General features: G+C 39.2%; 1 protein-coding gene across 1 annotated transcript in view; it reads left to right on the top strand.

The window, feature by feature from the left end:
- The first annotated feature begins 15,498 nt into the window (after window positions 1-15,498).
- The window catches only part of arid1ab (AT rich interactive domain 1Ab (SWI-like)), a 43,769-nt gene continuing 33,351 nt past the window's right edge, over window positions 15,499-25,916 (top strand). Inside the window, exon 1 of the mRNA XM_046844170.1 lies at window positions 15,499-17,231. Coding sequence (XP_046700126.1) covers window positions 16,293-17,231 — 939 coding nt within the window. The 5' untranslated portion in view covers window positions 15,499-16,292. The remainder of the gene's footprint in view (window positions 17,232-25,916) is intronic.

Below are 25,916 nucleotides of genomic sequence, written 5' to 3'. Positions count from 1 at the left end.
GTACCGAAACTCATCCACTTTCACCACCTCTTCCTACTGCAACTGCACCACTTCACTGCCCTCCCTCTCATTTACACACATGTACTCTGTCTTACTCCTACCCACTTTTATTCCCCTTCTCTCCAGCATGTACCTCCACCTCTCCAGGCTCTTCTTAACCTGCTTCCTACTCTCACCACAAATCACAATAAACAAGCAAACATCATAGTCCACAGAGAATCCTGTCTGACCGTGTCCGTCAACCTGTCCATCACCACTGCAAACAGGAAAGGGCTCATAGCCGATCCTTGATGCAGTCCAACCTCCACTTTGAATCAGCCTGTCATTCCTACTGCACACTTCACTGCTGTCACACTGTCCTCATACATGTCCTGCACCACCCTCACATACTTCTCTGACACACCTGACTTCCTCATACATATATATACATACATATCCACATCTCCTCTCTCTGCACCCTCTCATACGCTTTCACTAAATCCAAAAACACACAATGCAACTCCTTCTGACCTTCTCTATACTTCTCCATCAACATTCTCAAAGCAAATATTGCGTCCGTAATGCTCTTCCTTTGCATAAAACCATACTGTTGCTCACAGATGTTCACCTCTTCTCTCAGCCTGGCTTACAATACTCTTTCCCATAACTTCATGGTGTGACTGATCAACTTTATTCACCTGTTGTTACTGCAGGTCTGCACATCTCCCTTGTTCTTAAAGGCTGGTACCAGCACACTCCTTCTCCATTCCTTAGGCATCCTCTCACCTTTCAAAATCCTGTTAAACAATCTTGTTAAAAACTCCACTGCCATCTCTCCTAAACATCTCCTTGCTTCTACCGGTATGTCAACCGACTTTCCACTCTTGATCCTCTTAATCGCTGCTCTCCTTCCTCCTTACTAATCCTATCCACTTCAAGCTTCACCATCTCCACATCATCCAACCTTCTCTCTCTCTCATTTTCCTTATTCATCAGCTGCTCAAAATACTCCCTTTATCTTCTCACCACACTCTCCTCACTAGACAACACATTTCCATCTCCATCCTTTATTGCTCCAACTTGCAGCACATCCTTCCCAGCTCTGTCCCTCTGCCTGGCCAATCGGTACAAATCCTTTTCTCCTTCCTTAGTGTCCAATCTCTCATACAGCTCCTCATATGCCTTTTCCTTGGCTTTCGCCACATCCCTCTTCACCTGCTGCCGCATCTCCTTGTACTCCTGCCTACTTTTCTCATCACTCTGTCGATCCCAATTCTGTTTCGCCAACCTCTTTCTCCTTATGCTCTCCTGCACTTTGTCATTCCACCACCAGGTCTTTTTCCTATTTCCAGATGTCACACTAAATATCTTTCTAGCTGTCTTTATCACTTCTGCAGTAGTTGCCCAATCATCCAGCACCTCTTTACCACCACCGAGCTCCTGTCTGACCTCTTCCCTGAATCTCACACTACAGTCTTCCTCCTTCAGTTTCCACCATCTTATTCTTCATTCAGTCCTCACTCTCCACCAATTCCTTTTCAACCCCAAGGCCATCCATCTCCCCTTCCACATTCCTCTCCTTAAAGCCATACCTACCCCATCACCTCCTCATCACCTCTGTTCCCTTCACCAACATGCCTATTAAAGTCTGCCCCAATCACCAATCTTTCATTCCTAGGTACACTCTTAACCACTTCATCTAACTCACTCCAGAATCTTTTCTTCTCCTCCATCTCACAGCCCACTTGAGGAGTATAAGCACTGATGACATGTATTATCAGCCCTTCAACTTCCATCAGCCTCCAATACACTCTTACTGTTCTTTTTCTTCAGGATCACACCTAAAACATTTCTCTTTCCATCAACACCATGGTAGAACAGTTTAAACTCCCCTCCAATGTTCCTGGCCTTACTACCTTTCTACTTGGTCTCCTGAACACACAACATATCTGCCTTTCTACTCTCTATCATATCAGCTACCTCTCTCCCTTTACCAGTCATAGTGCCAACATTTAAAGTGCCAACACGAACCTTCACTTTTCTACACTTCTCCTTTTCTTGCTGTCTCTGTAGACGTCTTCCTCCTCTTCTACTCTTCCTTCAGCAAACAGTAGCCCAATTTCCACCGGTACCCTGTTGGCTAACCCGTGGTGGTTGTTGGTAACCCGGGCCTCAACTGATCCGGTACGAAATTCTGGTTCGTGATCCTCATATTCGATTTGGCACACGTTTTATGCTGGATGCCCTTCCTAAAGCAACCTTCCCCATTTATCCGTTTTTGGGACCTGCACCAAGAGTGCACTTGCTTGTGCAACCCTAATGGCTGGGTTAAATGCTCAAAAAAAGTAATGATCTCTTCTAATGTCTAAGTTGGATGTTGAACTGTACTTGGGCTGGAAATTATACAGGAATCTGTCAACTAAATATATTAAATATATTTTTAAATGACCTGCTAGACTGTACACTGGATGACTGGATGTTGTCGCATTTGACTGCCTGTTACTCTAAAATTTTAACACATAGTATCCTAGGGCATAAGTCAATGTGATAGGATCTCAACTTCATTGTTGTTTGGCACAATACAGTTATGTCTGACTACCAAACAAAAGCTACAGCCACAATCCGCTGTTGCTATTTTACTGAATATGACCTACACACTATGTAAGTGAATAAAATATACTCCAGCCCAAAACCAGTGTTGTAGGTTTATTATGATTTAGATTTAATGGCGTGTTATGACATCACAGTCACTAGATGACACTGTTGAGTAGCATTTGTCAATACTTATTTCTCTCACGCCACTGAAAGTGTTTGTTGTGGCCTTTAATTATTATAGGTTTAAATAATTGCTGCATTTTCCCTAACAGAGATTTTCATTCTAATGTCAAAGCATTTCTGAATTTTGGAGCTGCTCCAATTCCTAAACCACATCTTAAATTAATATTCATTTGTTTGGATTTTGTTTTAAATGTTATTAATTGTTTACAAATAATAATCCAGTGTTTAAAACCCGAAGAAGACTAAAACTCTATTTCACTAACTTTGTAGACTAAATTTAATCTCAAATTTTTTGTTATTATTTTATTATTATTATTATTATTATTATTATTATTATTATTATTATTATTATTATTACCTAAGGCAAAATTGGCTTCATTCTTCTTTTTTGCAAACATTTGTAATTAGGTGTGGCTTTAATACTTAACTTTTGCAATGCTTATTTAGTGGAAAAACACTGCAAGCTTGCACGCATAATGGTTCAGATTATCTCAACAAAGCGGTGGCCTTGGTAATCCACTGACCTCTCCTATTCAAAAGGTATACAAGTGTATTATTGAATACGGCTTTAAGCTTCTCTTTATTTAGCATCCATGACACTACAAGTCACACAGGAAGTGTTGCACATGTCTATAAGCACTTGATTCCTGACTTTTCACCCAGCTGGTTAAATCACCAAGAATTACATGTGAAGAGCTGAAAAATATATGCAAAATAGTATCAGTTCTGCTCTGAATTCCAGAAGTAGCTAAAGATAAATTCATTCTGCTTGATTATGCAATTAAGCAGACGTCTGTTTCATTTAAGGATAGTTTTGTTTCCAGGCAGCCTTTATTCCAAAAAGAGTTGACTCCATAAACGAATAACCCTAACCTCATATTCCTTCGTTTAAGGTGTACATGTAAAACAATTTTATCTACCACAGTATATTCTTATTTTCCAACATGATATGGAAAACAGCCAAAAGTATGTGCACCCCTGACCATTACACCCGCATGTTGCTTTTCACTAAACTACAGAATTAGTTGTAGGCTGTGAGGTTACATCTTTCCTTTTCTTCACTTTACAACATGAGCTCAGTGAACTTGGTGCTAAGGTTTGAGTGGAACATGTGTTTTAGGTGTACTGCACAGAAGCCTAAACTCTGGCCTTAAGGAAAAATCCTTTGGGATGAACTGGAACAAGTTCCTCGTTAATATCCCAAGATCAGAGTCTGATCTCACTAATGGTCTTGTTAATGATGAATGAACAGTAATCCCCAAACCACGCCCTGAAATCTAGGGAATAGAGACAAATCGGGGGTATTGTAATAGGAAGTCTGTAATTTTAGTACCAATAAATATGTAATCTTGAAGGTCTTGAAAGTGTGTGCAGAATCCATCCATCCATCCACTATATCCACTATAACTGATCACAGGTAGGGTTTTTTTAGACTATTTAATAATTCTAATGAATAAATGTTATTATTTATCGTGTTGTGCTTATGTACTAGTTTAAGGTTTAAAATGAAACCCAATGTCATTGGAAGTGTGTTCAGAAAAAGCTTTTAAGAGCAGTGTGATGTCTTCTTGTGAATCTCTGAGTCAGACTCTGTCGTTAAGTTAAGGCGGGAGTTTACAGGAACAGCAGGCTGGCGGGCCGCATCACCCGCGGAACAACACAGGAATGCATTGTATGTGTGAGACAGAGCAGACACGCAAAATAGTCCATAAGTTATCATACTGGTTATTATTGTTGGTTTTTGTAAGAGTACACAACGAACCACTAAAAAACATGTTTTAGACACCCTTAAATGTACAACGAGTCTGTACTAACTGTGTTTCTGCACATACACCACACAGCCACAACAGTGAACCGCGGAGGTATACTTTCAGTTGGCGGTCTCTTCTTTGGTTCTGAGAGCGCACACAATAAATTGAACCAAGAATCTGCTTGAAAACCCGGAGTGGATTATTGAGTTATTGAGCTAAAACAAAACTATTTGATAATAAAACAGATAAGATAATGTTCTAGATTAGCTTCGTGACTCAAGTGGAGTAGTTTAGCAGTAGCAAAATGATGTGTTTTACCTCAGAACTTTTACATTTAGTCTTTTTATTTTTAGTTGAACTGGGATCAGGACCCACTTTATAGACCTGCATTTTCACTGGCAGAGCACACACACACACACACACACACAAACTCACACACACACAAACTCATCGCGCTGTGTTTCTGTTCTTACATTTAGCACTGGTAGTGTTATATAGATATATAAAATTTGTTGATAAATATTGTTGAAATGGAACACTTCTGAAAATGAAAATTTTCTCTGTCACACATTGTCATATAATCTAATCTAGGAGAGGTTAAGAAACAGACTGATCTCCCTTCCACTATTCAAAATCAAGAAATATTAAATTAAGCTAGAAACAAAGGCACAGAGCATCTTCTTGTACTTTTTCAGGTGATAGTGAAACTACTAATGCTGGATACCTACAGCACTCGGTCAAAACAGATGCATTTACTTTTAACAATGAATGCATTAATATATATATATATATATATATATATATATATATATATATATATATATATATATATATATATATATATATAAACTGCCCCTGCAAAAGACACTTCATGCTCTTATGACTGCACACCACACAAATCTCACAATCACTGACCCTTCCACACTACACATCTTAATTCACTTGAGATAAGTTGTTCATTGTTACATGGGCGTGCACACCACACCACATCACATGTCAAACTCACGGCCTGTAAACCAATATTACCTAAAACTGAATTATTTTTCACAAATTTTATCTAATTGCAATTTATTGTTTAATGCATTTAATTATATTTCACGATTGAACCTCAAATCTCGAAATGTACTGCCCAGATATAGAAGCTCCACTTGGGTTAATTTTTTGTATCTGGCTACTCTCTCTGTTTCTTGCCCATGTCTTCTCAGGGTTTTTTTCCTCACCACCATCATCTCTGACTTGCTCATTAAATAGAAATTAATTTATCTAACTCAACAACACAAATGAAACATTTATTAGTTGCTTTTATTAGTTGCTTAAATCCCAATTAATGCACATTAACCAACACCCAGTTCCCACCCATTCGTGGTCTCCTCCTGTATGGCAACGTTGGCTGATAGTCATTGCTGCCAGGATGACAAGGTTCCCTCCTCCTCTGCTAGCTGAGCTTTCAGTGCTTACATAATAGTGAGTCCTTGTCAGGCTTTTGTGCTCCTGTCAATGGCTACAATTGAGGGTGAGATTAAGCAGTGTGTGTGTGTGTGTGTGTGTGTGTGTGTGTGTGTGTGTGGAGATGCTTTGAAGGGGTTTGTACCTGATCCCCATCTGTGCAAAACAAAAATCAAATGCAGATGCTGAGCTGAATGTTGGGAAAGTAAATGGTTCAGTTGTTGGGATTTTGCCATGCATGACTACTTAGAAAGTTTACTTGTGCTGGTTAAATAAAAAAGGGCAGAAACACAAAATGACAACAAGTTACTTTATTAGAACTGCTTTCATTCATGTTTCATATAGGGATAAATGCAACTGAGCAGAGTTTGGGTTTATACATTATTTCTCTCAGTTGTGTTTCTATGTCTATGTCTTCTTTGAGTTTTGGGGTATGTTTTTATTCACAGCTCTCTTAAGTACCAAATTATTTTTATTATTTTCAGATACATGAAACCATAGAATTCAAATAGGGTTCACATGACTGTATATGTCCAACATGTGTCAGTGAACTGGGCTGAAAATATCAGCCCAAATGGAGATCAGATTTAGGGTATCATTCCATGTAGTCTTTAAGTTGAGAAGCAGAATGTGAAATAAAGTCACAACTGTAATTATTATAATTTTTTTCCCCAAAAATAACTTTGAGGAAAAAAAATGAGATATATAGATATGATAGATATATGAAGTTAACAAGCATGCTTGTTAACTTTCTACTGTGAAATTTTAATTACTTGGAAGTAATTTTACAAGGACCACATGCAGCTGGATGTAAGCTTTCTGATTACATAGTATCTCTATTTGGTCTGTCCCATAAGCACTGCAGTAAAATAACTTGGTGTGATTATTTACTCTAGTCTTTTTTTTTAGGCTTATGTGGATAACATTACCAGGATAGCCTTTTTTTTATTTTAGAAATATTGCTAAAATAAGATAAAATTGTCATTACAGGATGCAGAAATACACCTCTTTTAAATATCACATTAGTTACAAAATACTACTACTGATGTATAAAGCACCAAATGGTCTCACCGCAGTATCTAAGCAAACGTTTGTTCCATTATGCTCCACTATGTCTACTTCTATCAAAAGGTGCAGGCTATTTGTTGGTACCTCAAATAATGAAGACTACAGCAGGGGGCAGAGCTTTCTCTTCCAAAGCCCCACAGTTTTAGAACAGCTTTTGAATTATTGTTTGGGACTCAGACAAAGTCTCAATGTTCAAGTCGAGGCTAAATACATATTTATTTATTAAAACCTTTTGTCAGGAGGTTTTTCTTTAGTAAATGAGCTGATCTGGAGAGAACATGGATATAGAGTGTTTAGGTGAACTGGTGTTTTTGGATTTTGTCCTCCCCCCACTCTTATGTGTTCACTCAGGTTTAGTGATGGTTGTATGGTTTGCCATTTCTTATCCTCCTCTCATGCCTGCGTTACCTTCTGGCTCTCCCCTTTACTTATGCTGTCATAACTAGTCTTGCTGGAGTCCCTGATCACACTGTACAGTTTATTTAACTTCTTTGCAACAATAAGGATGCAAAATAATCTTTGTTTCTCCCCCCTGGTCACCGCTTTACTCTTTTTTAATTGAATATATGAAGTATATGCCGTACAGTCAAAGCACAATTTACACAAATTTACACTGTGGTTGTCAATATTTAAGAGTCTTGTTAATATAAAATGTGTGAATTGTTGATGGGTTTGATCACCTGTCCTTAAAATCTATATAGTGACCTAGTCGAAAAAAAACCAGACTACAGCAGGCATCCAGTAATCACTTTCATTACGTTTTTTTTTACTACTGTACCAATATGATTCCCCACACCTACTTGGATTAAAAGGTGCAGGCTATTTGTTGGTACTTTAAATAATGAAGACTACAGAAGGGGGCAGATGTTTCTCTTATAAAGCCCCACAGTCATGGAACAGCCTTCAAATCAGTGTTCGGACTCAGACACAGTCTCAGTGTTCAAGTCGAGGCTGAAAACATATTTATTTAGTCTAGCCTTTGATCAGCAGATTCTTCTTAGGAAAAGAAGCAAATCTAAAGGGATCATGGATATAGAGTGTTTGATGAACTGGGATATTTGTATGATGTCATCCCCTCACTCTCACATGTTCCCTCAGGTTTGTTGACGGTGGTGTGGTGGGTTGTCTCTTATCCCAGAGATCCCTCATGTCTGTGTCTCCCTTTTAGTTATGTTGCCATAGCGAGTCTTGCTGGAGTCCCCAACTGCACAGTGTCCTTGAATTTCATACAACAATAAGGAGACATATTAATCCATATCCTTTTCTCCCTGTCAACCTCTCTCTCTCTCTCTCTCTCTCTCTCTCTCTCTCTCTCTCTCACTGTCGAGTTAAACATGCTTCTGAGGTTCCAGTGACCACTCTTCCTGCCCCTTTCACCTCATCAGATCTGCCCACTTTGTCCTGGCCCGCCTCTGGATGGTGTTCTCTTCGATTGGAGGCCACTCTGTGCAGCTGGGGACAGTTTCTCATCAATGCCCTAGGGGTCCATGAAATTACAGAGTAAGAACAGGAACTCTAAGGATTTGGATTTGGGCTGTAGTTAATGTAAACTGTCTGCTACACTGACTCAGGACTACAGTTTGATTCTGATCACCATCACCGCACATCTCAACATTGTTTATCTGTAATAAATGGACATTCAGTGCAACCCAGATTAGCAAGGGGTCCCTCTTTCCTTAGTGGATTGTTCTCAATCTAGCATTAGCATTGAACATTCCCATTAATACATGCATGATACATCCAATGCATATCATTTCAGTGTTACTGAGATTTTTTTTGATCTGCCATCCAAAATATATCTGCTTGGTGGTGACATTGTTGTATGCACAGGATAGATATGGGCAGTTAAATGAGCAAGTTTAATAAAACAATACATTCCCCCTGAATTAAGCATGATTTTGCACCTTTATGAATATCTACTAACAAAAATGTGTTTCAGTGGGCAACAGAAAAAATATAAATAGGAAATGAGAGTGTGTGACACAAAGATTGTAAAGGCAACAGACTGGGAGCTAAACTGTTGAGCTGGTAAATAAAAAGAAAAGCATTGAAGCTGGTCTCCTGCTTCCTCACTCCTGTCCAAACCCTTGAGTGTATATTTGGTGCAGAACCAAGAAAAAAGAAGAACATGCAATCATGTATTCCTGGCCCCTCATAGACATTATTAAGACCCCTTTCCACCAAAGCAAACATCAGGTCATCATTAAAAAGCATACTCAGCAATACCATACCTTTGAGGCTCTGCTTCATGCCCAAACTGTGGACCAACAGGTGCTTTAAATCTTGGCAGGTACCCCAGCAGCAGCCAAAGAGCACAGCATGCTATTAAACATGGGCCAGCAAAACAGTCCAGAGTCCTTTATCAATCTCTTCATGCATATGGCAGCATTGTGGAGCTGTTATAGCCTAAATGGGGTGTCTGAGTACTTTCCCTGCTGGAGTACCTGGACCTGCATTTAAGTTCACTGTACCTACAAATATCACCATCAAGATAGCACCAAAAAGGTGGAAATCCTTGTGTTACTGGATCAATTCAATGTCACATTGCTTGTTATGTCCCCACAATGGGTGCCACCAGTACCATCAGCTGAAATTTGTGGAAAGGGTACAACTGGTAGAGAACCATTTGGCACCATATCTGGGGAGGTAGCCCCCCATTGCTGAATTTTTCACTCTTTGAGAAGCATAGGGTGTTCTGGGCTATTGACCACACCCCCTCACACTTCATGGTGTTCTCCATACCCTCACTCTTAAGGGAAATTGTCCTTGAAAATTTCCCCTTGGAGCAGCCAGCAGACAAAACCACAAAACACACCTTTGACCAAGTGGACATAACTCTCCAGCATGTCCTGCAAAATGTTATGCTTACACTACCCCTATTTTTAAGGATTATCAAGAGCAATAGATTACATCATCATGCAAGATACTCAAAATAGAAGAAAAGACTCCCAGCTCTTTTAGGACGCAGGGAAATGCTTTTACATCATAATCTTATGGTAGGCCATTTAAGTAGGAGAATTATTCACTAGATATGTTTGATAGTGTATGCAGGTGGTGTGAGGCATGCCACATTATCACCTAATGAATCCTCCAGCCACCCCAAAAAACACCATTGTGTCTCATGACACTGATTGAGGTCCTCTTCAAAAGAATTAGTAATAACCTCAATGGGCGTGCACAAGGGCATTGATTTGTGTTACTTTTAGTGAATTATGCTCTGACCAGCTCTGTCAGGTTTATGTTAGATACGATTTGAAAACAGTAAAACATGACTGGAAATAAAAGCAATTAAGCCAGAATTGAACATCATTAAACACTAAAGCACTAAAAATATACCACCTCATTCTCCTTAAACCTTTCACCGAGGAGGCCCCTGTGACTTTGGTGATACTCGGTCCTGAAATAGAGTAGCTAGACGTGGATGTGAATTTAAAATGTGGCTCGATCCACCCAGTCCTCACACAGAGTTGATATGCAGCCAACTCTGAAGTTTGTCTGGTTCCCCAGGCATATGTGTCTGTCCGGTCCTGTCCAGTCAAGATTGCTTCAGTGCATTTTTTATTTGGCATTGTTTTGACTAAGAAATATTGGCAAATAATCTTGATTGGCTCACAGTACCTTCCACATCTGAGGGCTGTTCTAAGAGTTTGAGATAAGTAGAATAAGAAACACAAGAAGTATCAGAGCCTCTGGATAATGGGTAGGTGCAGCCCCCCAATTTAATAGGACCCTAAACCAAAAAAGATAGGAAGACAGTTTCTAGGGTTGACTGGCAATTATTGTATGTTCGTACTTAATTATTTAGACATTACCAGCCCCCTGGTTGTTCTCACTAAAAAGAGGACATTAGATTGAATCCAGTAGATAGAGCAATGCCAAACAGAAGCATTGCTCAGGTAAAATCCTGACCTGATGTCTCTTCACTCTTTTTTGTTTTTAATTAACAATTTAATTTAAGTACAGTACTATCAAGAAAGAGTGCCTAGCCATCAAGTGGGCACTCCTCACACTCCAATACTATCTGTTAGAAAGAGCTATCATGCTTTGTTTCCCTGCTTCACTGGCTCCACTGCATAAAGGATACCAATACATGTATAACTCATTGCTATCTTCCACTTCAGAGATTTAAGTTTAGGGTGATTCACAGATGGGTTTGCAGACTCTTGTCTCCTCTTCCCCCTCTCTCGAGGGAGAAGATAAAGAGGAAGATGTGAGAGTCTGTGGCAGAGAGAGACAAGAGCAACACAATGAGAGCTTAACTGTTTTGTGTTTGTACAAAATAAAGCATTTAAACTGACAAGGGAATAAAAAAAAACATGAATGGAAAAAAAAAGAAAAAAACTCTAAGCCTGCCTACTGTTTTCTAATTTCCTTCCAAATCTCATTATGTCCATAATGAGATTCACTACTTTGCTCTGGGTGTAAATGAGTGTCTGTGTATGCCTGGCAATGTATATAGATCCCTTCCTTACACAAGATGATAGGCTCCTATCAGTTGTGTGACCTAAAAGAAAGGAATGTGTTTATTGATGGTAGAATAATGAATGAAATTAGAAACTGAGTAGTGTCCTGTTGTGTAGTGTCCTGCACAGTAGTGTCACAGTAGTGTCCTGCACAGCCCATCAGGGGTGACTTTAGGGTTTAGGTTGTAAATGTATCCACCTAGGTGAGATTGTTACACTACTGTTGGCCCAACTTAAATCAGTACAAAATAACAAACTTGCTATTGGTACAAATTATTGGATACAAAAACTGAAAAATAATGAGTAATAAAAAGGAAACACAAGAGTGTAAAAATTGACAAAAAAGAGCAAGGTAGGGAAATGCTTTGGATGAACGACACTGGAAAATACAGTAGATAAAGTGAAAAATAAAAGTGAATAAGAAAATAAATTATGTGTAATTATGTGTTTCCAGGACCACAGTTGCATCATTTTAAAACTGAACAAGCCTTGGCCACTGCTTTTAACATTGCATTTTAGCTTTGACACCGTACCTACTGGCTAATATCATCCCTAGGTGAAACATGTGGTGGTAGCATCATTTACTATGGGGTTCTTTTCAGTGGCAGGGACTGGAAGACTGGTAACAAATGAAGGATATAGGAATACAGGCAAATTCAGAAACAACTTAAAAGGAAACCTCCTTCAGAGTGCACTTGATCTTGGAATGGGGAGCCAGGTCACCCTATTAACATAATAGTGACCAAAACAGGAAAAATATCACTGCTGTGGCTTTGGCGCTAAATTGTTACTCTACTGTATGTATTCCCTCACTATTGTGTTATTATGTCATCATTATCCTCTGTTGAGAGATTATTCTGCATATATTACATATATTCAAATAATAAACAGTCTAAACAGTGATAATGTGCTAAGGAAATTGCTATTGCTGATAACAAGTGCTGATATTTTCTATGATAATGATTACTCAACAGGCCACCATCAGTGGCCTTTTTTTTTGTGGCATTTAGCAGATGCCCTTGTCCAGAGCCCTAGGTCTTAGACTGTGGGTTAGGTTGGGTGCTTTGTGAAATAGGTTGAGTTGGAAAACATTTTCTAACCCACCAACATCCTTTACAAAGACAAGAAATGTCTGCCTCATGCACCACTATATTTTTTATCTGGGGGTCTTTAGACTCTTTTCATTAGCATAAAGAAGCTTGGCTCATTAAACTCTGTATTCATTGCAGCTCTTGGTGAAAATAAATTTCTTCTGGTTGCTTTTGACATTACTGCCAGTTTAATCATAATTCCTGAGAAACATTGCCAAAGTAACAGTGCTTGGAGTGGAAGTGCTAAACTAACAGATGATAAGATGTTTTTGTATATAAAAATAATCTTTTTTGTAAGCGCAAAATGAGACCTTTAATTTGGCTGGGCATTAAACAGAAGCAGTGCTTCCAGTCCCTGCTCCAAGTTTGAGGATCAAGTGATTGCTTTGTATGTTTGTGGAATCCATAACATTTTCCTTGTACCCCCCTTTAGAAGAAAAAAAGGGGGTGAAGTTGCAGTTGATTGGTATTGTAAAATGTGGCATGACTGCTTTGATCTAATGGTTCAGTCTCCTTGTTGGTAGCTAAAATAATAAGATTACAGTTGAAGGAAGAATGTTTTTGACACATCTGGCTTATATATAGATCTAAATATATTTATCTGGATAAAGATTTTTTGCATCTTTAAAAAAAAAAGCTGGCTACAGAAATATAAAAACATCATCCCAGTCTGTTATTGAAATTATTCAAATAATTTTTTTTCCAAATAGCCTTTGATATCAGCACCTCTAAATGGCTTATCTGTGTCTCTGTAAACAAAATAGTAACTAATGTTAAGCACACAATATATATTAATCATTCATCAGATAATTATTGACCATCAAAAATAGCATTCAATATTGTGTATTTAACATCCTTACAAAAATGTGCAATTACCATATCAATTACAATAAGGAGTGCCATACATTGTGTTTATATTATTATCATAATATCAAAATCTTCAGTTTACACTTCTCTTTAAACTCTTTGTGTGAGTTGGTATACAACTCATCTGTTCTGAATATCCTTTTAAAAATGAACCTAAGGTGGCAGTTTCCTGATCATTCCAGGTAACCCATTCAGAGCTGTCCAGCAACCCTCTAAAAGAGTCCCGGCTGTGTGGTGAGAGTTCACAGAAGTTCTCAAATTGGTGTATCTTCTGACAGTCATGATAGATTAATACCTTACACTGCATGTTGCTTATCATCCATGAATGAAGTACTGAGTGAGTGTGGGAAGGAATATTTTTTTAAACCAGGTCCAAATATGTGTGCATTCCCAGCACACAATACCCTGAATCCATTCTCTGAGTGAAATCCTCTCCAAATTACCAGATTGTATTTACTGGATAGCTCAGGTCCCAGATTGAAAAATTATTAATTAATTGTCATTAATTAACTGGCCTGACAATTCTGCAACACTTAGATGTGTTATAGACTATATTACATTCAAACATGTGTGTAACTTATGTAATTACAAAGACCAAAATTTAACATATTTTCTTAATTGCTGCTGAATTTATAAAAAATTTCTTTTCATTGCTTACTTCTGGGAAAATATAAGAAATCTTTTAAATGTACTAAAATCTATCAACCAGAAAGATATTTAAAATAAATTGTTTGAGTATTTCATCTCACTATGTCCAGCCAGTTCAAAAATAATTGTTTATTGGTTGTAAATGTATTTCGCTGACAAGTGACATCCCACTGAAAATAAACCATTTAAATAACAATTTCAAAATCACTCACTTCAAATGATCCAGTGTTGAAGTAGATGATAGCGACCTTACCCAGGTATGGCCTTCCTTTATTTAACTTAAGAGATTTGCATTTAGGTTGAAGAATATACATTTATGTATAATATGTACTAGCTTACACTCACTATTGAGCTGGCCATTCCCTGGCTATTTTCTTTTGATCTCGTTCATCAACAAGTTGTTTACACCTACAGAACTGTCACTCCCTCAAGCTCACTGTTTCTTTCCCTGCACTATTCTGTGTAAACGAGACTGTCGTGTAAAAATCCCAGTAGGGGTTTAAAAACACAAAGTTTGCAATGTTTTTTCTTCATTTTCATGTTAAAGGTGAGCATAACTGATGCTCTTGACCTGTGCTTTAATGCACTGTGCTGCTGCCACATAATCAACGCATTAGATAACTGTATGAATGAGCAGGTATATAGGAGTTCCTAATAAAGTGGACTGTGTGTATAATTAATTCTCACAGATGCAAATTATGCGTATGCCTTTATGATAAAGGAGGCCTTTAGTTTGTTAATAGAGAAATAATTTAACTATTATTCGAGGTGTGGCCTGATAGTGTGAAGAAACTGAGTAGAGGTTGAGTAAAGAGGTGTTGGGGTGTGTATAAACAGACTGACAGGAGGCTCATATCAATAAGAATAACCACCTTGACATATAAGTGGGTTTAGTATGACATTTTTTCTGCAGCTATGGCTTAAATATGTTTTGCATTTCAAGTGATGTATAGTAGCAAGGAATAAAAATAGGCTATTGCACCTTTAAATTATTTTGTGCATTGAGCAAGGTTGTGTATGAGCTGTGAGCTGCTTTCCCTTCCCCCACATTGCCAGTGCAAAGTTGTGCGTTGAGAGAGAGAGAGAGAGAGAGAGAGAGCTGGAAGGGGGGAAGCGACAGAAAGAAGCACAGGGACGCATGGGAGAAATAGAGGAGTGCGAGCGCATGGCTCTGGTTGACTAATTGTGAAATTTTTGTGTAGCAAAAAATCATGCATATATATACATATGCAATGTATATATATATATATATATATATGACCTAATTACTGAGGTCATTTTATTGAATGCATGCTTTCCAGTCTCCTCTTTGCACTGCGTTTCACCCACCCCCAAACCATTTTCACTTCCTGTTCTCAGTCCAAACCTCTCAATCATTCTTCCTTTTCCATGCGGAACCGCGCGAGCGCAGGCTGCAATTTCCACGCTTTCCACTGCACAGAGTAACAAACTTGTCGCTCAGCCACCCCTAACTGCTGTGTGCACGTGTAGAAAGAGAGAAATATGGAGTATACTTTTATATCCTCCTCTCTGTGTGAGAATGAATTATAACCCCACTGCAGCCAGCACGAATTAATGTGTGCACGAGACTAATTCCTAAATTCAGGCATTGCCATAGGAGACACTTTGGAGAAAAACTGTGTGCATCTTCTGGTCATTTCAAAACACCATCCTGAAGTGAGAGTACAGTAGTTGCAGTGTTTTGGGTGACCATGTTTTTGTGCCGTAGTCCGGATCCGTGCGCATGCTCAGATCCACGCCTGCTGTTCCATGTGACTCTGCGCCTCAGTAAAATGGCTGTGTCTGACGGAGCCTCGTGCTGGTTCGATCGGATTCTTCCGATGTGACAGACGCACGGTGCACACGCTTGGTGTGGCACTTCAATTCATTCCTCCGGGGGAGGGGGTCCTTCTATTTATTTCATATTAAATCACGTAACTTTTTTTTCCTTTAAAACTCAGAAAACTGGACAGAAGGAGAAGAAGACCGGGTCCGGTCTGTAAGGCAGAGGTGGGGGGAGGAATGATCCGGGACACGGGTACATTGTTCAAATAATAGTGTTTCTATCCAGTGGTGTTCTGGTTGTGTTCGAGTGGAAGAACTGACTCCTTTCAACAAGGAAAAGGAGACAGATCGCTAGGGAGAGGAGAGAGAGAGTGAGAGAGAGAGAGAAAGTGGGAGAGAAATAGAGCGGGGGAATAATGGCCGCTCAGGTCGCTGCGCTGAGCGCGAGCCCGGCCGTCGAGCTGAAGAAACCGGACACGCAGGAGGACTCGATACCGGGAGACGTGCAGCAGGAGACTATGGATAACGGCGGATCTCCGGGACAGAAAGACCTCAATGACGGCGCGGAGGTAGCGAATGCACCGGGAGGAGGAAGAAGAAGAAGAGGTGGAGGTGGTGGTGGTGGTGGAGCAGTAGAAGGAGGAGGAGGAGGAGGAGACCCTGAGATGAAAAACGGCGACAGTTCGTCCCGGATGAACAGCAGTACTAATAACAACCAGAACGACCTAGACGCGAGCAGTCACCCGGGCGTTGCTCATCAGCACCCGAGCGTTTTCCCTCCACCGCCGTACGGCTGCAACCAGCACTACAACCGGGGCCCTTTTCATCAACATGGCGGACAACAAAGCCCTGGCATGGCACCGGGCAATATAATGGAGCCTTATCCGACCAACTCGCACGATCCCGGCTTCCCCAACCACTACAACAACAGCAGCAGCAACAATTATGGGCCTTTTCCCAACCGGACTCAGTATCAGAGCCAGAGTTATGGCGTGAGTTCGCCGCGCACTAGTCAGCCGAGTCAGGCAGGAAAGCCTCCGCCGCAGCCCCTTCAGGCAGCAGGAACTCTTATGGCGGGTTCTTTTAATAATCAGAGGTATAACATGAGCAACCCTCAGCCGACCCCTACTCCAACTTTAAACCAGCTCCTGACCTCACCTACCGCCAACAGGGGCTACCAGAACTACCCCCCGAGTGACTATAACAGTCAGGACGGGACGAGTAAAGGAGCCGGCGACATGAGCAGCACTAATCCCTATGGAGGGGGTCATCATCCGCCCTGGCAACAAAGGGGCCACCACGCGCCCCCCGGGAGCCCCGGAAGCAGCAGCGCTCACGCGCTCAACAGGAATCAGGTGAGAACTTTTGGGTCTGGCCCTCCAAAACTTTGGTGCGCGCCCGAGAGCGCGTGGAGAGCGTGCGCGCGCGCGGCGTGTGTAAATAATAACAACAATAATAACAACAATAATAATGCACAAAGCAGAGAAACACGCTTGCTGCTCACGCGCGGACCTGCCATTGTTACTCTCTTAGGTCTTCTCTAAAATGGCTGCCTTTTTCTCCTTTTCTCCTCTTCGCAATATGCACGCGAACATGTCTTCCTCGACTAAACGAACGTAACCTCCAAATCTTGCTCGTGGTCCGGTGTAGAGTCAGGGCATGATGATGATGATGATGATGATGATGATAATAATGATGATTTAAAGTATGGGATTGTGCATGCACCAAAACGAGGGAGCTGTAAACTTCTGTGCCGTTTCCTCACTGCAGTAGAAAAAGTCATTAAAGTCTTTGAATGCAGAAATGTACAAATGAAGAGTGCACGCGAGCAGGCTTTTGCTCATCTTTCCAGTGCAGGATGATGGAGGTGATGTAGATGATGCACTCTAATGTTTTTGCACCAGGACATTGCGCTTGTTTAGGCAGCGCACGCGAGCTGAGAGTGGATCTCGTGCCGGTTTCGTTGTTGACTGGTGTGTGTTACACTGTGGTGTGTGTGTGTGTAAGCCGACCGTGTGTCAGTGAGGGGGATGCGTGTTGTGGCTCTGAGTGTAAACAGGTCAGTGTGTGTGCAGGAGTGGCTGCTTGGCTGTGGGATTTGAATTATGGAGGTAAAATAGTTGTGTCAGAGGCAGGACTCAGTTGGTCTCCGGTTGACACGCGAGCTGAGATCTGATTGGCTCCCTGTTTTTTCTTCTGGCCATTTATAATTGTGTCTAATGCAATGCTGCAAGAGTCGGATGACGAGCAGCTCCACACACACACACACACACACACACACACACACACACACACACACACACACACACACACACACTGTGTCTCTCTATTTTCTGCTCTGGCTATTGCTCTCACTCTATGGTTCTTACTCTCTTTCATGCTGTCTTTCACTTTGTCAATCTCTCAATCTGTATCACTCTCACTTTCTGCCTCACTGTCTCTCACTCCATCACTTTGTCCATCTCTTGGTTTTTTTTCTGTCCCTTTTTCAGGATGCTAAACATGACTCTATGTATTAAAATGTTCTGCTCAGTAATAAACTGCAGTAGAGGTCTGTGTAAAAGTACATGTGAAAGTCCATATTTTGGAAATTAAATAATCTAGCACTGTATTCTGAGATTACGCTCAGTTTAAATAAATTCATTAGTATGTAGACTATGTTTTCAGTGAAAATTTGAGCATTTTTGATGAATGTGTAAACAAATGAGACGCTCATTAGTTCTGACTCAGGGTTCATTTTGGCTCCCTGTATCTCTACTCAAGGTTTGGATTTGAGTGTTGGCCATTTTTTTTATTTTTTTTATTTTTTTTAAGTTTTCTGGTGCACTTGTGAACATTCGGTCTCTTGAATTCCCACATTGCACCAGAAAAACCAGGGAGCATTACAGGGACTGTGTTTATATAATTTAGCTAAGTAACTTGCTATTTTTGGAGCTCTGAAATGCTTACGTTAGTCAACTTTATTTGACTGTTTGAATCGGCTGACTTTTAAATGTTTAAAAAAAAAACTCCATTAGCTAGAATTCAATCCTGCTTGAAGTTAGTACCATGACAAGTGTGTGGGAGACTCACAAATGTAATATTTGCATTTTACATTGACTAATGAGGACATTAGATGCTAGTTAGTTGTGTTGCAGGTAAACAAGTCATCGGCCGATTTGTAGTAATGATTTGTAGACCTTACCAGAGCTCATGTACATCGTAGACTGATTTACGACAAAGGAAGCCGACTACGACTGCAGCTAACAAACATATGGCTAACTAGCTAGTCTGTATCAAATTAACTAGCTAATGAAAACTTGTGTGTAAATTTAACTGGCTAGCAATCGTGTCATCAGTTTTTACATTCAGCATCATGAGAGGAATTCAAACTCATCTGCAGCAGAGCCCTGAACCCATTTTATCCTGAAACTGAAATGCAGACTGTATAAAAGCACAATGTCCATGTGCTCATTTTCAAACAGCAGATATTTTTTAAATTCATGTAAAGTCTCCCTCGCCCCACTGGCTTCCTGAGCTGCCCACGTTTGATTTAAAATTCATACTTAAAATGCGAAATTCTTGCAAACCTGATCTTTTTGTTAGCACTTCTCTAGCACACAGCACTTTTGTCACCCCGAATTGCGCCACACTTTCTCAGATCCATAACTACTGCTTAACTGGTTCCATCATCTCTTAGGGTACAAGGAAGACATGGTTCAAGACTCTTTCTTCTGACTTCTAGGTGGTTAAACAAAATTCCACTTGATGTCTGAGCAGCTGAGTCACAAGCAGCCTTCAATGACTCCTAAAGACCTTCTAGCAGTACTTAAATTAGCACTTTGACAAATATCTAACTGTATTCTCTCCCAAGTCTCAGTGTTTTGAGACTTTTTATTTTTTATTTTGATAAAATAAAATAAAAAACTAAGATTTTTTGTGACTGAGGGTATTAAGATTTGTATCTATTAGGCCAGTGGTCCCCAACCTTTTTTGCGCCACGGACCGGTTTAATGTCGGACAATATTTTCACGGACCGGCCTTTAATGTGTGGCGGATTTTCTAAATATAATAATAAATGTGAATCCACTGTGGTGTTTTTGTTAATTTTGCTCGCTTGGGGGTTTTAATTTAGCGGTAATGTATTATGGGTTAGCGGCCGGAGCAGCCCCTTTAAGAAGGTAGTGGATGTTGGTAAGACATGTGACCGAGGGAAGCATCTGGACATGCATCAAGAGTGAGTTATAGACAGATGTGGCGGAGAGAGAATCCGGTACTTTTCCAAAATAAAACATTGTTCAGAATCAGAAAATAAATAAAACGGAAATAAAGTAAGGTATGTATTCTTTCTGTGTGGCCCGGTACCAACACAGGAATCCAAGAAGCATCAGAAAATATGTTTCGTTGTTTATTATAATTTTTGTTGTAAACAGAAATATAGACATTACAACAGATACAACACTATTTATGTCAATCTTAATGCTTTATTTATACATATTCAACAGATTCATTTTCCAATAGGAATTTAAATTGTTTGACTCAATATTGTTCACGATAGCTGGAATCACTTATCAATACTTTTCTTTGATTGTCTTTAGTCTGACCAATAGTTCTAGCTAAAAAACAAGTATTTACTGATTCTCAGTCCAGAAAGCAGAATCTACAGTTATTATAGTTAATGAGAACTAATAAAAATGAAACCATCAGTAAAATAAAAATGTGAGTTTTCAAATAAATGAAAGCTAAACTGCAAATATAAAGTCCGGGTTAGATAAATTTCAGAAAATAAAACTTTTAGCATTTTAAAAGTTTTAATTCCTTAAAGTGGTATCTTTTGAAATGCAGACAATGAGAAAAGAATGTAATATTTTTAGTATTGTAAGGTATTAAGCTATACAGGTTAATAGTATTTGGGAGCTGTAATGTCAAAACACTTGAAAAGCATAAAGCAAAACTCAAAGTTTTCTTCTGGTGGAAAACCTCCTGTTACAAAATGTTGACACTGGAGACTTAATACGTTAAACATCTCTTTACATATCGGCGATTTTGTTGCTTCACACAAATTATTTGCTTCAGTCCTGGTAGTTAGTGTTTGTATCACTCTACAGTGTTATCCGGTTCTTTTACATATTTTGAGTCACTTTTATTGGTTTCTGGGACAGTTTTCCTTACTCATCTCGTTACTCCTGTTGGGTGTTTATTAAACCCACGTGCTGTTGAGGCTGTAGGTTGTGTATTGTGTAACGCATTTTGTGTGTGTGAGAATCTGTGCCACATATCTACTGATAATTTCTTGTGCCTTTTTTTCTTTTCTTTTTTTGCTTTTCTTTTCTCATTTTAGCAGTTTCATTTCCAGTTCTTCAAATAAATACATTTTGTGCCTCAGCCCATTTATCAACGTCCCAATATTCACCACGCAAGTTAAACAACATGCAAAATGATCCATTTAGCTCAGTAAAGTCATTAGGAAATATCTCTCACTCTATGGAACTGGAACTGTTTATAAGGAAACTGACCCCAACCTCCACTGTGCAAAATGTTTCAGTAGCCAATCAAAATCTAGTCTCCAGACAACAGCGCGGTCAAATCCTGAATCTGAACTAGTTCTGTGTGTTTATCAATCTGCTCTTCATTTAATATGTTACTGTTTCTACTGGAGCAGTTAGTTCACAGGGATGTGTGTGGAGAATGCTCCACGAATCTAGGATTAATAATAAACAGGTTTTAAGACAGGTTGATTATAAAACATTGAAATGCTGAAGTTTTTTTTGCCAGGAGGCGTTCCTCATTCACCGAAGGAGTTATAAATGATCTCTCTTTCTCCGTTACACTTGTTCTTTTTTCAGGAAAATGACCGGTTCAGTGTGCTTGTTTGTGTGTGAGAGACAGGACTGGTAAAGACCAGGTGTATATTTACACATTTATATAACATTACCGTATTTTTCAGACTATAAGCCGCTACTTTTCCCCGCTTTGAACTCCGAGGCTTAAACAATGAAGCGGCTAATTTATGGATTTTACCTGGGTCTTTCCCGGTTACACAAACTTCAAGCTAAAAAACAGAGCGACATAACATTTAGACCAATGAAATTTCTGAAGGGAAACGAAAAAACGCACCTCACCTGTGTTCTGAGCTGCACGGCATCAGGAGAAAAAACTTCCACGAAAGGAGGAAGACAGTGAACAATGACTTTGTTGGTAGGCTACTGTTTAGATACGAACCGTTGTAACGCGTTGAGTCTGGGTGAAGGGAGAGATCGCTAACTCCAGTTACAACAGAAATCATATAAGCACAGACTTGGCAACAGCGTTACAGGTTAGTCAAAGAAACTTAGAAATGAGCATCAGAAAATAATAAGGACATATTCCTCGGTCTTGCACACATGCAGTAATACCGGAAAAATGCGGCAGCAGGCTATTCCCAAAATGCTGCTCTGCTCTTAAAGGAGCCACAACATATTTCACCCGTTACACCGTGTTACAGACACTGTCTTTCGTTAAAGTGTAGACACCTACAGCTTATAGTCCAGTGTAGACACCTACAGCTTATAGACAGGTGCTTATTTATGTTTAAAAAAATTTTGTTTGTCAAATTCAGTGGGTGCGGCTTATATATGGTTGCGCTTAATAGTCCGGAAATTACGGTATTAAAAAAGGGAACTGATTTGTCTTTTGGATGGTCCACATTATAAAATCCAACTGTAAAACATTATATGATGTGATTTATGTTAAATGTATTAATAAGCTGGCAAATTGCCATAGTCGATGCAGAATAACACTCGACATACATTATACGAAATTAATTCACATTTAAGTGTCATTAATTACATTTTCTCAGCTGAATGAAGACGTAATCGCACACAAACTTGAGATGTGGCATTAGATCTGCTGAACTTTGTTGTCACGTATTTTCTAAGAACTCAATTAAACCTCAACTGGAAGCTACAGAAAATCAGAGGTTTAGTTTGGGAAAGTTTGAAGCAAACAAACTAGAACACCAGCTTATCTGGGGAAAAAAACTAAGTAATTAATTTCTTGTGTGAGGGGAAGAATTTGGTTCGAATTGAGCAGGACTTGTTAAAGTTTGAAGCAAGGCTGAGAATAAAGAATGCTTTAGATGCCTCTGACTCACTTTGGTTGCCATGCGTGTCCGGTGAATAATCAAGTTTTTAGTAAAAAGTTCAGTTCTAATTGAATAAACAGCTTTGCCACCCAAATTGGCCCAAATTTCTTTGACCTTATGTTTGGATGGAGCTGGATTATGTAAAATCAAATTAGCAGCAGTTATTTAGTTATTTAGTTATGTATCTCTTCATCTGTCTGATTGGGGATATCAGGTGCTGTCTTCCATCAGTGTTCATGCTATTTGTAACTTCATCCTTTATCCAGATCCACTGCTGCCCCTCTGTGGGAACCACACTGTTTTTCGTTTAAAGACTGTAAAGAACTGGTAGCACGGTTGCCAGCAAGTTACTGTGAAATTAAGCATCTTACTATTTTAAATTTACAGGTCTCTATTTTTTGTTGCAAATACAGTTAAATTACATTTCTGAGAATGGCTTTGTCAGTTAATTATTTTCCTAAAACATTTTTAATAAATTGTCTCTAGCAGTCTTTAACACCATGTTTTACTACAGTGTATAAATGTACCCTTAGAACTAGAGCCTTAAAATGTAACCGAAGAAAAGCAGCTTTAAAGTTTTTCAAAACATATGTGCCATAAACACACACATTCTCTAAATCAAATTCTAAATTACAGAACATTTTTGTAAAAAGTTAATACAAATGGGAAACCAAAATCCAAAATCTTAAATGACAATAAATGTAAATAAACAAAAATTAACTTTGGACAGAAAGACCAAGTGAACGATTTAGAGAACACTTAAGTTTGTTTTCAAGGGAATATGCACGCGTGTGTGATGTGTGTGCATGAGATGCACGTGTGTGATGCAAGTTTGTGCATGTGTGTGAGATACACGTGTGTGATGTGTACAGTCTGTGTTGTGTATATTATCAGACATGAGGGTTCACGGTTGTCTTTTTCTGGTTTACCGTCCCCATCCACTTTAATATGACTAACAGCCTTGGTGTCTTTTTCTGGATTCATGCTGAAGAGCTGCCTGAAAAACAAACGTGTTTAGAATTAGTGTGGAGTGAAAAAAAGATTACTCACGGAGATATATATATATATATATATATATATATACTTGTATCAAGAACACCTCTCTTTTAGGAAAGGAAAGCTTTCTTAAGCTGTATTTCAGTGTAGATTAAAGATATCTCTTTATTCAACCATACCGCATTGAATACCCTACATTACAGCCATTTCTGATATAACTGCAAATGCATATGAGCATTTTAATGCCAAAGAAGTATTGGTCCTAGATGAGTCTGCTTCCTAATATGATTTTCACCAACACTTCACCACTGATGGATATTTGATTTTTCTGACTTAGTTACCCATGGCTGCTCACTTGGCTCAAATGTTTGATATGAAATTTCAGTTTGATGCTACTTTGTGTTTATTAGGGCCAAATGTTTTAATGAAACATTTTCTGCAAAGCCTCTTTAAAACCTATATGTATAGTATAAAAGTGATATACAAATAAAATGTGACGTGAATTGAATGTATACATCCAAGTATTTAACCTTTGAATAAATTCCAGTGTGCATGCTGCTCCAGCTTGGTACTGAAGCTTGAAATTGTAGTACGTAAAACAGCTGCAATCCCAAACAGAAAGGTTGGCTAGATGCCCACACCAATGATGTTCTTCTCAAGACTGATCACCCAGTGCTGAAAACAGCTTCCTGGTGTTTCACCTGAACCTTTTAAAAAGAAAGAAAAACAACATTTTAGCATTGACATAACTTTAATTTGACATTGCATTTTGACATTACAAATGAATGCAGGAAAACTAAAATTCCGGGCCTTTTAACATAAGAAATGCATTTCAGCATTGACTGGTCTGGACAGATCTTTAGAATATATATTTATTCGTCTCACAGATGTCAAATTTTTGAAGGTCTGAATGTGAAAATATATTCACTGGGAGTGAAGTGCAGTACTAATAGATTCTTGTGAGCATGCAGTTGAGCACAAACCACCAACAGCCCATGTTGGGATTGATGATATACTTCAAGGCTCTTTACTGATCTGGCATCGAGGTGGTGGAATGAACTTCTCCTAGATGTCCCCTTTAAGCGATGATTGAAGACCTTCCTCTTCCTGAAACACTTAAATTAGCTCTTTCCAAGTTTGTTTTGTAAAAATCAAGAGCTGTAATCTGATTTATATTGTTTGTAATCTAGCGAACATTCTGTGGGAACAGTCTTTTTTGTTTCCCAACTGATGCCAGTTGCTACGCATGTCCATTAGATAGATAAATGTTTCCTCGACAGGTGTGAGGTAAATGGAGATATGTAAACGGTTATTACACTGCTTAAAGGGGCATGCCACTCTTCGTCCCTCTCTAATTGCACTTTAAGATGGGAATAAAACCGAGTCAGTGTCTCACATTTGGCACTACACAAGTCAAGTTGGCATTCAAGGTCTACTGCAGGGCACAAATGATCCAGGCACTGCCACATACTCCTTGTAATGACTGTGATTTCAAAACTGCTACTTTTTAAATTGCTGTTGCAGGTTCGGATGCAACAATGAAGCAGCAGGTTTGGGATATTGCTATGAATCCTCATGTGTGTCTCACAGGCCACAGTAGTGCTACACCGATGTCCAGAGAACAGACATGAAAACATGCTGACAAGGCAAACCGGACAGTCTTTGCACATGAAAAAATTCTCTGCCAAAAATAAACTAAAAATTAAATGTCTATTAGAATTAAATGCTGGGCGAAGTGACATTGCTGTACAAACCAGCAATACCAAAACAATGAATACGAATTACTTTTAGAAAGTGCTCTATCATGTAACTAGGAATTGGGTTGATGCAAAAGTATAACTAACATAAAAGTAAAACACAATGACACCGAAAAGTTGGAGGCTTCGTGATTTTTCAGAAAAGCAAGCAGATAGCCTATTAGCAAAAAAAAAAAAAAGACATT

Source organism: Silurus meridionalis, chromosome 29, assembly GCF_014805685.1.
Source record: "Silurus meridionalis isolate SWU-2019-XX chromosome 29, ASM1480568v1, whole genome shotgun sequence".
Taxonomy (NCBI): domain Eukaryota; kingdom Metazoa; phylum Chordata; class Actinopteri; order Siluriformes; family Siluridae; genus Silurus; species Silurus meridionalis.
The sequence above is the reverse complement of the archived record's forward strand: the minus strand, read 5'-3'. Positions and strand labels throughout refer to the sequence as shown.